Genomic DNA, 14449 nt, shown 5'->3' on the forward strand with positions numbered 1-14449 from the left:
ACCCCCTTCCTCTCCTCGTACACAAACATGCACTGTATCAGCCTCTCTGTGTATTTGTGCACACGAGCGGCTCATTCCTATTTCATTCTGATTGCGTGTCCACTCATGCCGAGTCGTGGATACTCCTCTGAGGGGCATATAGCTGTTTGAATGGCAGCGTAGGCCTGTCATCATTTTCACTGCTGAATCCCTGGGTGACTGGCACACATATCTGGGATTTGGCCCGCGGTGGCACTGTAACTGCGGGGGCGTATAATGGAGAGCCAGCCGCAGGTGAGGGTTTTTTTCGGGATTGTGGATTTAGTCGCAGCGTTTTGGTTCCACTGGAGGGGGGGGGGGGAGTCAGCTGGTGGTGGGAAGAAATGCAAACCTGTCACACCTGTTTGAAGTCCGCTCTGCTTATCAGAGAGTTTTTCCAGCTCACAGAACACAGCCGGTCTGTCACTATGCAGGACAGAGGAGAGGAGAGGAGAGGAGAGGAGAGGAGAGGAGAGGAGAGGAGAGGAGAGGAGAGGAGAGAAGAGGTCATTAGTTATGTCGCGTACACTCTGAACAGCGAAAGGGATAATGGCGTAATGGTTACAGCGGTGAGAGAGGAGGACAGCTGTGGAGCGATGGCAGTAAAAATGGAGATGGAGTGGTGGAGGGCTAGATGGCACCGGGGGAGCATTTTTCGGGGGCGTGCGGACTCCTCTGCAGCCTCCCACTGCTGCCAGCTTAGTGATAACATGCATGAGTAGACCTCAGGTGAAAGAAGATGGGAAGATGGGGAGAGAGGGAGAAACGGGAAAGAGCTGGGCAAAATTGACAGATTGAAAGGAGCAAAGTGGTCTGAAAGCCTCCCACATCCTCCCTCCCCCTTCCTCCCCGCCGCCGCCGCTCGCAGGGGGCGGGGGGAGGCCCACTAAGGACGTTAGTGTCCATTAAAATTGCAGCTTGTTTACATAAAATGAACACAGCCCAGTGCTGCCTTTACCGCCTACCTCATCTCACCCTCCTACATAACACAAATATGGACCATAATTCAGTTTATTTACTGATGAACAAGCAGCGCTCTCAAATGTAAATTAACGTGCAGTTTATCCACAGACAACGTCTCATAAACTCCCAGTGACCTGCCTCTTCTGTAAATTATATCTCAATCTATTTAAATGCTGTAAACGGGGAAACTCTTTTACATTACTTGCAGTTATTTTCCCGAGCTGACGAGCACTGCGTTAAATGAAGCGTGCACAAACACACACACGCACGCGCGCCATTCTTCTATCAGCTGCTATATTGATGTGCTGCGCTGTTGTTTCGCTTCTGAATGATTCAACACCCTCCGCTGCAAGGTCCATTTGCTGTCTGATTCCTTTCGTCAGGGTGGTTTTCTCAATATTCTGCTGATGATCCCTCCCCCCACCTCTCCGCCAGGGAGCTGTGGGCTCGATGCCCTCGTGCCTATTTACCCTCTCAGCCTCTTCGGCAGCATCTCTGATGCTGCATAAAGCATCCGAGATGGCACATAGAGCCTGGAGGAGAGAGATGAAGAGAGACAGCGAATGCTGAATACAAAAGAGCAGAAAGAGAGAAGAATAGCACCGGGGAGAATGAATAAAAGACACACACAGAAGTGTTTCATTGAGAAGCTCTGATGAAGGAGGAATGTGACAAATGAAATGGAGCACGTGAGTACTTAAGAGGGAGGGGAGCTCATCGTGATGGAGGTGATAAGGCCCCCTCCAGGTGTACTCTGTGCAAAAATGGCCGAGGTGACAGCCTCCCTCTTCACTTCCACGGGCTTTTGGCAGGGCCTCTGACAGGGCATGCATCTCCGCAGGAGTGGCTGGTTACTATTATGGCTCCCTCAATGGTTCAGGCCGGATTGCCTTTTGTACATTATGGCCTTTCAGTCGAGAAAATGTTCAAACCTCCAGAGAAAGCTTTCCTGCAGGTGCCGCTGGATGAATTTGTCTCATTTTAGAACAACAAAACCTGCAGAGCGCTCTGGCTCGGCATCACTTTCATCACAAATATTTAAATCCTGCTGGATTTTATTCAAAGCCCCTCTCTGATTATCTGCCATGCCAATCCACCTGCCCGTTAGTTAACACAGCAGAGCGGCGTTGACCAGGCCAGAGCCGGTGGGCCTGCTATTTACCGCGGTCCCCACAGAATGGTTTCATTAACAAATGACAGATGTAATTACAGAAACCAAACCATCGTTTCATACAAACTCTGGCAATCTATTCACTGATTCTTCCATTATCCATGCTCTGTGGTCATGGATTAGCTCTAATCATCACTGTTGTATTATATAATCCACTTGAAAAAGAAGGCTATTATGATTTAAACTGCTATAATCTGATCTCATTTCCTCCACTGTCTCCTCAATTACTTCATCACTTAACTAATCTCTGAATGTGTCTTCTATCTGCACCAATACGGGGAGTGTGAATATGCTGCTATAAAGTCATACCAATTTGGAGTCACTGAGGTGCTAAACTAAAAAAAAGGACCATCAGTATGCACAGAGAGAACACAGCCGAAGACTGTGTGAGTCCTGCAACCAAACAACGTCATGCTATCATATTTTAGAGACATCGTTTGAAAGAAGGAAAACATTTGTTGGGTTTTTAGAGACGAGGGGAGCTGATAAATGCTATTGTGATAGGGACCATTGACCGTGTAATGATATCTTCCTGAGTGTCTGTGACCCCCTGTTGAAAAAAAAGGCTGTTAAAATGCTGAAACCTGTCGCAAAGATCATAATTCATCCAGTTTGAGATTGCTGGACTCATAGGTGCTGACAAGACGGCCAAAATGTTGAGTAAAAGCGCCTCATAAACCACCTTGAGGAGGACGGCACTTTTTGGGAGACTAAATAATTTACAGCTAAAGGTGGAGGCTTTTCAGATTAAGAGATTAAAATAAAGGTTGACTTTGTTATCCCGTAGCTAGAGGGGAAATTACTTTATATTAAGAGTGTAAGATTTTGAGCATAGATCAGGCTAGAGGTCATTATTTTGATTTGTATGCTGGTGAAAACAGTTAGACATGCTGTGAGCTCAAAGGACACGGACGGCACGATACTGAGACATTTCAATCTAACCTCCACCAAGTGCAGCTCCCATTTCAGCATGACGAACACACCACTTAAGGAGATGATACTGAAGTCCAGTCAGGACAATCATAGAAGAACATTTTCAGGTGTCTTCCACATCACAATTTACTCAGATTGGACGCTGTGGAGCCCAGTAATCTGCCTGAATGTAGAAGCTGCTCAGCGGCAGACTGCTCGTGATTGTACCGGCTATAACCGCTTCAAAGCATAGACACATCAGATAAGGAGAAGTCTAAGTTTGATAGAGTGTACACAGAAGATTAACACTCAAAAACAGATTTTAATCTGAAATGTTGATGTCTTTGATAGTGACACAGCCTTTCATCGCGACTTTAATTGGTGTAATTTAGAGTTACAACAAGGGACTAAATTACTTTGATAACAAAAATAACCTTTGAAATGTTCATGTGTTTTTTGGTATACATTGTTGCGGAGTGTAAATTTGTAAATGTGTGTGTGTGTGTTGTAGATGCTCTAATTATGTTATATAATTATACTTGTATTTACTTTTAAAAATCATTGAGGGCAGATAGATAGATAGATAGATAGATAGATAGATAGATAGATAGATAGATAGATAGATAGATAGATAGATAGATAGATAGATAGATAGATAGATCACCTGACTTTGTATGACCAATACTAAGGTCTGCTCTCCGACGACTGCTAGCTGAGTAAATCCACTGCTGTTCTGCTGCTGCTCGCTCCTTCTCTCCTGCCATCCTGCGATGATGAGTTATGAGCCCATGTCTCAGTGTGCTACAGTGGTACCTCACACCTGGCCGTTCCAGGGGGGATCAATAATTGATATAGACAGGGTGCCACCACCTGCCAGGGTCCCCCAGGGTTCACATGTATTACCAGAAAACACAGGCGCACACACTTGTCTTGTGCTACTCTTAACGAAGAGTATAGGTATAAAATGGAGTTGTCACTCGGTCACATCGCAGTCGATCATGTGTCAGATTGCGCTTAACCTCGACACCACTGTGGAGACCTTGTGGACTTCATGGCTGCCTCGAGGTCAAGCCTTGCAAGCTGTTCTGTAACCTGCACACCACTCTACCTTCTCCATGCCCTATTTTCTCAGAACCTAATAGGGGGAATATTTCCACAGAAGAGTGTGTGCACGGCGGAAAAAGGATTTGCTGCGAGAGTGGAGAGAGAACAATCACCTCCTTTTCATATCAACCATCAAACATTTTCCTCTCTTTTTTCTATCTCATCCAGCCCCCTTCTTCTTTAATTTGCTCCTTAAATCAACTCCCGCCGCCTCCCCCCCTCTCCACTTTCCCCTCCAATCTCGGAGAGTTTAGTCGTTTATGGGAGAAGGTGGAAAACAGCAGGTGCGAGGCCTGCACAAAACACCAGAGAAGTGATCCAATTTGGTGTGGGCAGTAAATTGTGTGGACATCTGCGCACCGCGAGGCTTGGAGCCGAGCACAGGGGCAGGGTGGATGCATATCTCTGCCTGGCTGTACTGCTGACAGGGCACAGAGACAGCCGTGGAGGGGTGCCAGGCAGGCGGCAGAGAAAGAGAGAGAGCGAGAGAGAGGGAGGCCGGGGATTGGGACCTGACACACTCTCGGAGTCACCGTCTCTATATCTGACTCTTTAACCAGCGTGGATGGTTTTTTCTGCCGCGTTGCAGAAAGAGCAAGAGGGGAGGGTTACTAGAGAGAAGTGGAAGCGGGAGGAGGCGTGTGACCTAAAATTCGTTCAGTTTGTGAGCAAGGTTTTGAAAATTAATGGAAAAGTGACAGAAAAAATCACCTCACCATGGCAATGATGGAAGCCTTCAGATATCTCCCCTGTGATTCATGAAAATAGACTTCAGTAACTGTTATTGCCAAATAAACTCCTCATACAACTGTGGCTGTAACATAATGACTTCCTTCAACAGCAGCAACTACAGCCACGACTAGTGTAACAGCACACGGTTCTGCACCTGAATCCGTCCTCAGCCCCACAGGACGCCTCTCTAGGCCGGGCTAATTGAACAGATTACAAACCTTCCCTTCTTTCCCTCTAATTAGCATTAGTGTGCCGTGGACCAAATGGGTCTAGACTGGGTCTCAGCCCTCCACTCTTGCAGGTGATTAAGATCTCCTTCCACCGTCGTGACTCTGGTCATAACTTCATTAACGACTCGGCTGGCTTCGCCCAACTCTGCTGGTTCCAGTCTCCCCAGGGAGCGAGGTCGGGTTTGAATTAAGCTTCCCCGCAGTGCAAAGACTGAAGATTGAATAGAAGTCTTGCAGGAAATGCTTCTGCTTTTGTTATTCAGATGCCTTCCCAGCCGTATTGTTTTGGATTAATCACGATTGTCATCACGATCGTCCCCTTGTTCGTGTCAGTAGCCTTCTAAACTATCATTTTCATCAGCCCCGGCACGGCTGTAATCACTCTGATTTCTGCGGTGATTGTCAACATTATCATTAGCAGCACTTTCCTCTGGCTCAACTTCTTCATCACTGTAATACTCTTCCTCCACCCCCACTGTTATTCCATCGCCTCCCCCTTCATCACATTTATCGCTGTTTGTTTTTCCGCCCGCACTTTCTTTACGGTTATGGCCATATGCACATATTCTGCTTCTTTCCTGTAATTGCTAGTTTGGATTCACGGCTACTTGATGGAGGCTTAGCAGTGTGCAGCACTTGCTACCACCGAACGACCCATTTTAGCCTCTGTAAACCAAGCTGGATTAAATAAATTTGGGAAGTCTGAGTCCTGTGGATGTACAGTGTGCCCGACGTGCTCCCCATGTTAAATCAATCTAATAGCTGCGTGCGCCGGTACGTACGTCGGGACAAGATGTTGCTCTCACAATTCATTTCACACTTGGTTAGCAGGTGAAATTGTTGGCTGGATATACAGTATGGAAGGGAAGATCAATATATCACAGCCAGGTATTAGTGCTGCAATCCAATACACGCACCGGGCTTCGACTGATTGTGTAAACGCAATTACAAACACATGATACATAGCTGCATGGTTACGCTTCATAGCGTGTGAACTCATATCGGAGCCAAATGTGCACACACGTGCCCGGTTGATTTGTACACACACATGCCTATCGTGGTTGCCTCCTGAAATTCATACACACACACACACACACACACACACACACACACACACACACTCCTCTTTGTTCCGCTCCTCTTCACTCACACAGTGATTTGAATGGAGTAAATCATCATGGTGTTTAGGAAGGAGATTGATGGCTGGTCTCAATGGTTTTGGCCACCCTTTCTATTTAGAGCGACAGGTCAGTCAGCCAGTTAAGGATCCGACCTCTATTGTGGCCATCTGACATCTCTATTCATCATCTCACAGTCTGCATCCTGCTGCTGCTGCTGCTGCTACTGCTGCTGCTGTCTCAAGACACCGGCTGCTCCTGCATGGCACTTTGTGTACAAGTTGCAGCAAATGTTGGGAAATAGACGATATATATGCCATAACTTTTATACTGTTATGCATCTCCTCTCATACGGTTCCTTTTTGGGTAGATTGGGTCATTGTGGGAATGTTGCAGGACTACTTTATGGCAATATCGAATTTGATGATTTTCTACATCTGTGCATTTAAGTTCCTTTTATTAGTCAGGCACTTATGTATGCGATTTCCCCGTGTATAAGGTCGGCACAAATGTTTAGCCCTGAATAGAGATGAACCAAAAGAGAAAAACAAACTTGTTTGTTAGGACAAGATCACAGTGATGATAGAGAAGACTGAAGCCAGGCAACCCGTAGCCTTCAGTGGACTAAATATCAGGTTGGCAAATAAAGCCAGAGAAGCACATTGTCCGTAAAGCTCATCCTGACTTCACCTCAGGCTTGGATGCATATTGCAAACTGCAATACCCCAACATGACCAACAGGAAAATGATGTACATCAATTCAGGACTATACGCAGAGATAAGATTATTTTCACATCGAGCTAAGGTTTAAAAACAATGCCTCAGTAGTCGAACTGGTAGAGCATTCAAATCTGACCTGGAGCCCTTTACTGCATTTCATCCCCCTCTCTCTCCCCTATCACGTTACCTGCCTCTCTTCAGCTATACTATCAAATAACGCCAAAACAATAATTTATATAAAAGTATTGTTTTGTAGATGAGTAGTTAGACATGGTTTTCAGATTAAGTCACACCTAAGATCAATATTTGAATCCTGAGAATTGAATTGAATTGAAATGAATCCTGCAGAGACCTCCCCTTTTCCTGGATTCCCTGGCCCTCATTTTATAAGAATCGCTCAGGAACATGCTTTTTGTTTTTTTTTAACGTGGCATCGTCTCTCCTTAATTACAACCAAGTCTGTTTGGATTTTTCTTCTTCCCTTATTGACGCAAAAATTCTAGGTCTTACATTACATATATTTGTCCATACTTGGCCCATATAGCATAAAAAACACGTATTTTGTAAAGTAGCAATTGTATTATTATATTCCTCAAATGTGCCAAACCAGTGTGTGGCAGTTTTACCATTTCAGTGCTTTTCTATATAGTGGTTTTCAATATCTTTAAGAGGGAAGAGTATTTAAAGGGGAGAAATTGGTTTTGTTTTTTTTTTAAATTGGGATAATTATTTTTTAAGACATAGCATCTGTGTGGAAATAAAGACTGTGTCAACAAAACACAGAGGTTTATTTGCCCTGATAGTTAAAACAGATGTTCTTGTTTGGTTACTTCCTCAATAAACAGTCAGATTCTCTCCAGAAAATGTATTATCTATTACAAATGTATGACAATCTAACTTTATATACACCATATTTCATCCTTGTCACCCACTCCTCTGTGCACTTATCAGCAAGGATATTAATGTATTTTTCAAGGCAGCTAAAAGGTTTAAATCCTAGTTAACATAAGCACCAGACAACAACGATAACTGGACTGATTTTAGTGGTAAAATGGGGCAAAGTCACGTCTACAGACTGGCTTCTAGGTGGCTCGAGCAGGTTCTGTAGTTTGTGATTGAACTCCTTTATACAGACAAGATTGAACAAGAGAGACACAGAGGAAACCACAGGTGTTTTTCAGACAGTAAAAGGTTTGTAAATGTTTACAGTTTTCCATTTACCCTTACATGTAGGCATCACTTTCGTACGGGCGAGTACATCGGTCTCTTCTTGGCATTAGGTGATAGATAAGGAGGTGTCATTGTCAGTGTCAAGTGATACAAGGGGAATACATTAAAAACGTTCTCGCGGTGGAGAATAAAGATTCCTCTCATGCACGGTTGAAGGAACTGCCAGGATTGGGTCTTCTTTATCTGAAAAAGACATGACAGGGTGAGAGACCTGGCTGTTGAGTCCACTGTCCGTCCTCTCGTGGCCCCCCCATGTCTCTCATAACCAGTCAGTACGTTTCCCCTCTGCAGCTCTGGCCATGTACCACAGTCATGTTTCTGACGCTTCATTTTCTGTCGTCTGGTTTTCTGGCCCCGGTCTTATTTCAAGGTGAGCTCTCCCCCTCGGCCCTTGAGAAGAGAGAGAGAGCGAGAGAGAGGAGAAAAAGTGCGATGGAGAATCCTCCAAGGTCACTTTCGGTGTCTCTCCGTTAGAGTTGGTGAGTTCCTGACAAGGCGGAGACAGTTTCAATTTCTCACCGACTGTCAGGAGCTCCCTGTTTTTTAAACGCCTCTGAGACAGATATAAGCAGAGGAAGACGTTGCCCGACTTTTACCGTATTATCTGAGGGGCATTCTTTTCTCCGGCCTTATCTCTCTGTCAGAAATGGGCCTTCAGTGATTCCTGCCAGATAGCTGCTGCTGCTGCTGCTGCTGCTGCTGCTGCTATGGATGCGGATGGACTGTTCAGCAGGCGGATACAGCAAAGCTTTGCCAGATACTGTAAATCTAGACCTGGCTGTTTTTCCACATGTTTCTGCCCCTTGGTAATTGGTAAATCCCACTGACTGGCAGTTTGACAGAGTTCGGGGGGGGGGGGAGAGAAAAAAAAACGTTGGAAAGATTGTTCCGATGTGCCTTCAGTGTTGCACGTTGAACTTTTCTTGACCTACGTCTTCAATCAAAAGCACAGTGGGAGTCGTCTGTCTTCGTCCAGGTGTCAATGGGAGGGCTTTGATGTGACACATGGACATCTTCATCTGGCCGCACCGACTTCCAGCCTGTTGTTGCTTTTATTGTTTGGCGAAACAACTCGCCGAGGGGAAGGATGCCACGTCAGAACTGGTTTTAGAGGCTCTGACGCTGAAGGGAAATGGGAACTTCAAAGAGAGCAAACTGTGTGACAAGCTCATGATAACTTCATTTCCTACATAGTACTCGCCGTCACTCTGCAGCTTATCGTTCTTAGAGGCATTTTGGTTAATTTTTCACAAGCCTTCGCTTTTCTTCGCTATGACCGATTAATGTTTGGGCACTTGGGGAGTAAAAAAAAATCAGAGGGGAGGAGTGGAGCGCCTGATAAGAGAGTTGAAAGCAGCGGCGGGGAATGGCGTGGAAGCAATAGGCTGTACTCCTGCTGACTCCTCTTCGGGGAGATCCCCCACGAGTGCCGTCCTCGCCGTAGTGTGAGGAGAAGCTCAGCCAGGGGTCTTTGAAGTACTGCTCTGTTATGACATGGATGAACTCATTTGTGCTGCTTTTATACAATCAACGCACCACGGCTGAAGACTGCACCCTTTAAAACAACTACTAAAAGTTTGGAGACTCCTCAAACATCGCCGGAGTACGACGCGCCGCTTTTTTATTCTTTCCTCTCAAGCCGCGCAGATCCGGTTCCTAATCACAACACTTGTTTAACAAAATGCTTTGGGGTGCGTTTTCACCCCGTCTCTTCTGCGGATGAGGATTGGTTTATCACTGACATTTAACTTGATCTCCATTTTGGAATATGTAAATTGCCAGCTGTTGCGGGAGGAAACAGAGTGCAACATGAAGATGTCATACCATGTTGTTGTTAACCCCTCTTCAGCTCTGACACCGCAGCTGCCATCTGCATGTTTGCGTGTGGCAACTCGCATGTTTGACTACAGTGTTTTCATCTGGCAAGATGAGAGCAATAAAAAGCAAACAACAATTTACAAGATGATAACGAAAAATCTGCTGTCTGTTTTGATCAAGCCGAGGTCGTGTTCTAGCTCCCTTTTGTCTGACCCACCATGCAGAAACCAAAAGATATTGAATGAACCAGCATTTATGACAAAGTGAAAGCAGCAAATCCTCCCTGGAGCTAACTATTTTTAGGGGGATTATCGCTTGAAAAATGTCAATATTAATTGATTAATATCCTGCCAGCTTTACAATTCAGTATTAAAGACGTAACATCTGAGCATTAAAAGGGGGCAAAAATGCCCAGACATTTGTTAACGAGGTGATAATGTGTTACATTTGGAAATCTGTCCCTCAAACTTTCTGCGAAACCCAGATGAATCTTCAGAGAGTGAGGAAGGACGTCGGCAGGCTTGACCACCCATAACGCGAAATAACATTTTGAACATCACCTCGTAAAAAATTTCTGCCTGAGATGCTTACACATGTATTTATCATCAATGGCTGTTGTTCAACAGTGAGGACAACAACTTCCAACGATCCTCAAGACATCACCAGTCGACGTCTCCTGGCAAACTAAGCGGCTGCTTGGGGCCCCCTGGCCACCAGAGGGCCCCCAAATCAAGAGAATTTTTTTTTTTTTTTTTTTTTTTTTTACATATTAAAGGGCTCCAAATCAAGTTCTGCTTAGGGCCTCCAAAAGGCTTGGGCCGGCACTGCCTGGTTTCAATGAGAGATGGGCCCATATGGTGATTTTCCAAGACTGTAGTTAACGGTGTTGTCGAGTGTTCTTGCATTCAAACATTAGAAGAGTGTTGACTTCAAAGGCAGGTTGTCAGTAGTGCTTCGAGTTTTGAGATTGACAGAGAGATTGTGTGCTCCTCATGCACTGCCGGGAAATCCTACAGCTCTGTTAATCTAATATAGAAGTCTCTGAGCAGTATGTGGTATTTGATGTGTAGGTGTTTGATGATCCATTTGCCCTATGTGCTGTCGCTGACTTTACAGAGGAACGTTACATTGTTGTTCAAAAGAAGGTTATGCGTTTAATATGGCACTGTGCCTAATTGTGCGTACCTTTTAATGCTGAGCCAATCGTTGGAATAATGTACCTTTTTTAGCAAACCATGGATATGTTGAAATTTTACATTTCTTTATAGTGCAACTCTACGTTTCTTTCTCATGGTCTGGTTAGGTTTGAGCATAAAAACAATTTGGTATGGGTTAGCACTGAGCATGTTATGGCTGGTTCTGTCACCGCAAACAGCTGGAAATTGTCCCAACATTTCATCGAAAAATATCCAGTTGTTGCCACTAACACGGCTGGAAAATGTCACGCTGTGATCCCTAACTTTAAAAGAGACATATTCTGCTAATTTTCAGGTTCATAGATTCCTTTTTGGGTAGTACTAGAATAGGTTTACATGTTTTAATGCTCAAAAAACACATCAGTTTTCTCATACTGTCCAATACTGCAGCTCTGTATCTCCCCTCTGTCTAAAATGTTCCTGTCTCTTTAAGCCCCTCCCCCTCCTGAATACCCAATCTGCTCTGATTGGTCAGCTCACACATGCCTGAGCCTGCACGGCTCACCATGTCCTCAACTGGCTCTGTCCGGTTGTCAGTTGCACTTCCACGTTGAATATCAGCATAAATTATGCACATGTGGAATGTGTTGCCAAAGTCACTGATTAAAGGCGGGGCTACTGACGAGGCGTTTAGGGAGCAGTGTTTTCTGTGGGAGAGAGAAGCTTCTGTTGGTGCAGAGTTTTAACTTTCAAACTTTCAAGATCTTTTTACATGGGCGAGAACATATAACACACTGAAGGAAAGGAGAAAAAAAGGGCTCAATAGGTCTCCGTCATGGCTTAAGGTATTGTGGTTTGGTACGTGTGACAAATTTGAAAATATCTGTGGTTTGCAGAAACTTAAAATGCCAACATTTTATTCTGGTGACTTGGTCTTGAGGCTGTCTGCTCCCCTGTGGCTCAAACCCAAAAACTGAACACTTTCACTCTCACAAAGGTTTGTCTCTATTGCGGGGCTGTTGCACTGGATTGCATTCGCTGGTGCAGGTGTACCACTGAACTGAAAGTGACAGCCCTCGCTTTTAAAGCCAAACAGCAGATATAACAACAGGAACCCCGGGCTCCCTGGTGGGGGGGGGGGGGGGGGGGGGGGGGTTGTATTAGCTCTGGAAATATTTTCTAAATTCAGAAGCACGTTTAATAATTCACCTAGATGGTTTAAATCCACCTCTCTCTCTCTCTCTCTCTCTCTCTCTCTCTCTCTCTCTCTCTCTCTCTCTCTCTCTCTCCCCTGCCATTTCTCTACCTCTCTCTGCCATTTTGCAAGGTCAGTGGGTGCAGAAGGTTGGGCTTTAGTTGTGTTCTGCCGTCGTCACTTTCTCCTCGGAGCTGCAGGCTGCGACAGAGAGCCGGCTCGTGTGGAGAGAGGGAGAGAAAGAGAGAGAGAGAGAAACACACAAACCTATGAGTGTGTGTGTGAGAGAGAGAGAGAGAGAGAGAGAGAGAGAGAGAGAGAGAGAGAGGCAGGAGCACGCTTGTTGTGCGCTTATAGTTTCTAGTAAGTCTTGTTTCTAGGTAATAACCGAGCTGCTGCTGCTGCTGCCTGTGTGGAAGCTCTGGGAAGAAAAGGAAAAAAAAAAACGTGCGCAAGCCCACAATATAAGAGGACGCACTTTACTCAGAGCCTTTTTATTTTCCAGCTGACGTGGGAGAGAGGGAGAGAGGGAGCGAGCGCGCAGGCTGGACTGCTGGTTGGGCATCTCTCTATGTGTGTGTGTGTGTCTGTGAGGGAAGAAGAAGACGAGGAAGCTGACGGTGACCTGCCCGGATTTTAAGACATCTACGTGATTCCTTCTCCTTCATCAAGACTCTCTTTTTCTTTTCTTTTTTGGCTCATCCGTGGACAGACTACTCACTCAGAGCGATGACTGGACTGAATCATCCGCCGGCTCTCTGTCATTTCACCAGCGAAGACAGCCTCACCAGCCTCACCAGCAGCAGCAGCATCACCACCACCACCACCCGCCCTTAGAATATAAGGCTCCCGTGAACAAGTCAGCATCCTCACCGTTGTCTAACAGCCGGGATTTATACTTTACAATGTCTTGAGAACGCGACGGGGAGGCTACGAAGATGATGACAGTGAGTATGCGCTCGCTTGTGACGCCGCATCCAAGGGCCACTTTTAGCTCGTTCGTGCTCCTAACGCAGGCGGTGACTTCCCGATTTATGCCCCGATGATAGTGGATGGAGTTGGGAGAGAGGAGGAGGAGGAGGAGGAAGGGTGGGTGGGTAGGTGGATGGATGGAGGGGTCAGAGTGGTCACAGCTGTGATGGGTGTCATCTATCCGCGGTGATGGTGTGTGTGATGTTGGGCGTTTCTGTCCCCGCTGTTGCCGGGGGTGATATCAGGTTCCTCCTGGGACTTTTTCTTTTTTTTTTTTTTTTTTTTTCGGAAGGGGAACATTACATCATGTGAGGAATAAAAAGAAACGCACGCGCGTGATATATAACCTGTCTCGAGGTCGATCATATGTTCCCAGGTGCGATCACGCAACTGTCATGCGTGCAGAGGTGCCACTTGGAGTGCGCTCGACGCACGCAAACACTGGGCGTGTGCGTTGATGTCCCCCTTGCGAGCCACCCAGGAGAGACCGAGAGAGAGAGGGCGAGGGGCTGGAGTTGTGCGAGGGGTAGTCTAGTCTTTGACATAAATTAAACGCCCCCCCCCCTTCCCAAACACCCGCCAGGCTGCGGGGTGGGGAACGGTGCAGCTGTCAATTTGCATGTATTTGTGGCCAAATCCAGCCTGTATGGTCCGCCTGCCTGCCTGCCTGCCTGCCTGCGCCTCGGTTAGTTAATCCCACAGCGGATCAGCTTTAGCACCGCTCCAGCCTGCCGTCCGCCCGCCTTGCATTGCCTCCCCCCCGTCTCTCTCCCTCATTCCCTCTCTGTGTCTCATAAACAGACACTTTAAATGATTGCATTATTTTTAATCGGGCTCATGTGACCGCCGCGTATTGACGCGATAATATCTGGGAACCGGAGAGCCGCTCGAGGAACGCATCGGCCGGCGATATCTGAAACGCGGATACTTCTTCTTCCTCTTCTTCTTCCTACTTTGGAGACGATAAAACCCTGAATCCGGGTGGGTTTTTTTTCCCTCCAGAGGCTGGTAGCCTACTTGAAGGGTGACAAAGCCGAGATGACAGGCTGGTTCACACACCGCGGGGACTGGTGACCGCGCAGTGATCCAGCGCGTTTGATGAGCACGTCGGTAAGGCTGTTCTCCGCTCT

The 14449-nt window shown here is 46.2% G+C and overlaps 1 protein-coding gene across 4 annotated transcripts in view; it reads left to right on the forward strand.

The window, feature by feature from the left end:
- The window catches only part of schip1 (schwannomin interacting protein 1), a 243300-nt gene that overhangs the window by 182139 nt on the left and 46712 nt on the right, over nucleotides 1–14449 (forward strand). The window contains exon 1 of one of the 4 annotated variants that reach the window (XM_030442493.1): nucleotides 12556–13294. The exons of 2 other annotated variants lie outside the window; for them this stretch is intronic. In XM_030442493.1, the coding sequence (XP_030298353.1) occupies nucleotides 13286–13294 (9 nt within the window). In that variant the 5' untranslated portion in view covers nucleotides 12556–13285. Of the gene's footprint in view, nucleotides 1–12555; nucleotides 13295–14022; nucleotides 14430–14449 lie in introns of those variants that run through there. One more of the 4 variants, XM_030442486.1, reaches the window with a different exon arrangement.

This window comes from Sparus aurata, chromosome 2 (genome assembly GCF_900880675.1).
Source record: "Sparus aurata chromosome 2, fSpaAur1.1, whole genome shotgun sequence".
Taxonomy (NCBI): Eukaryota; Metazoa; Chordata; class Actinopteri; order Spariformes; family Sparidae; genus Sparus; species Sparus aurata.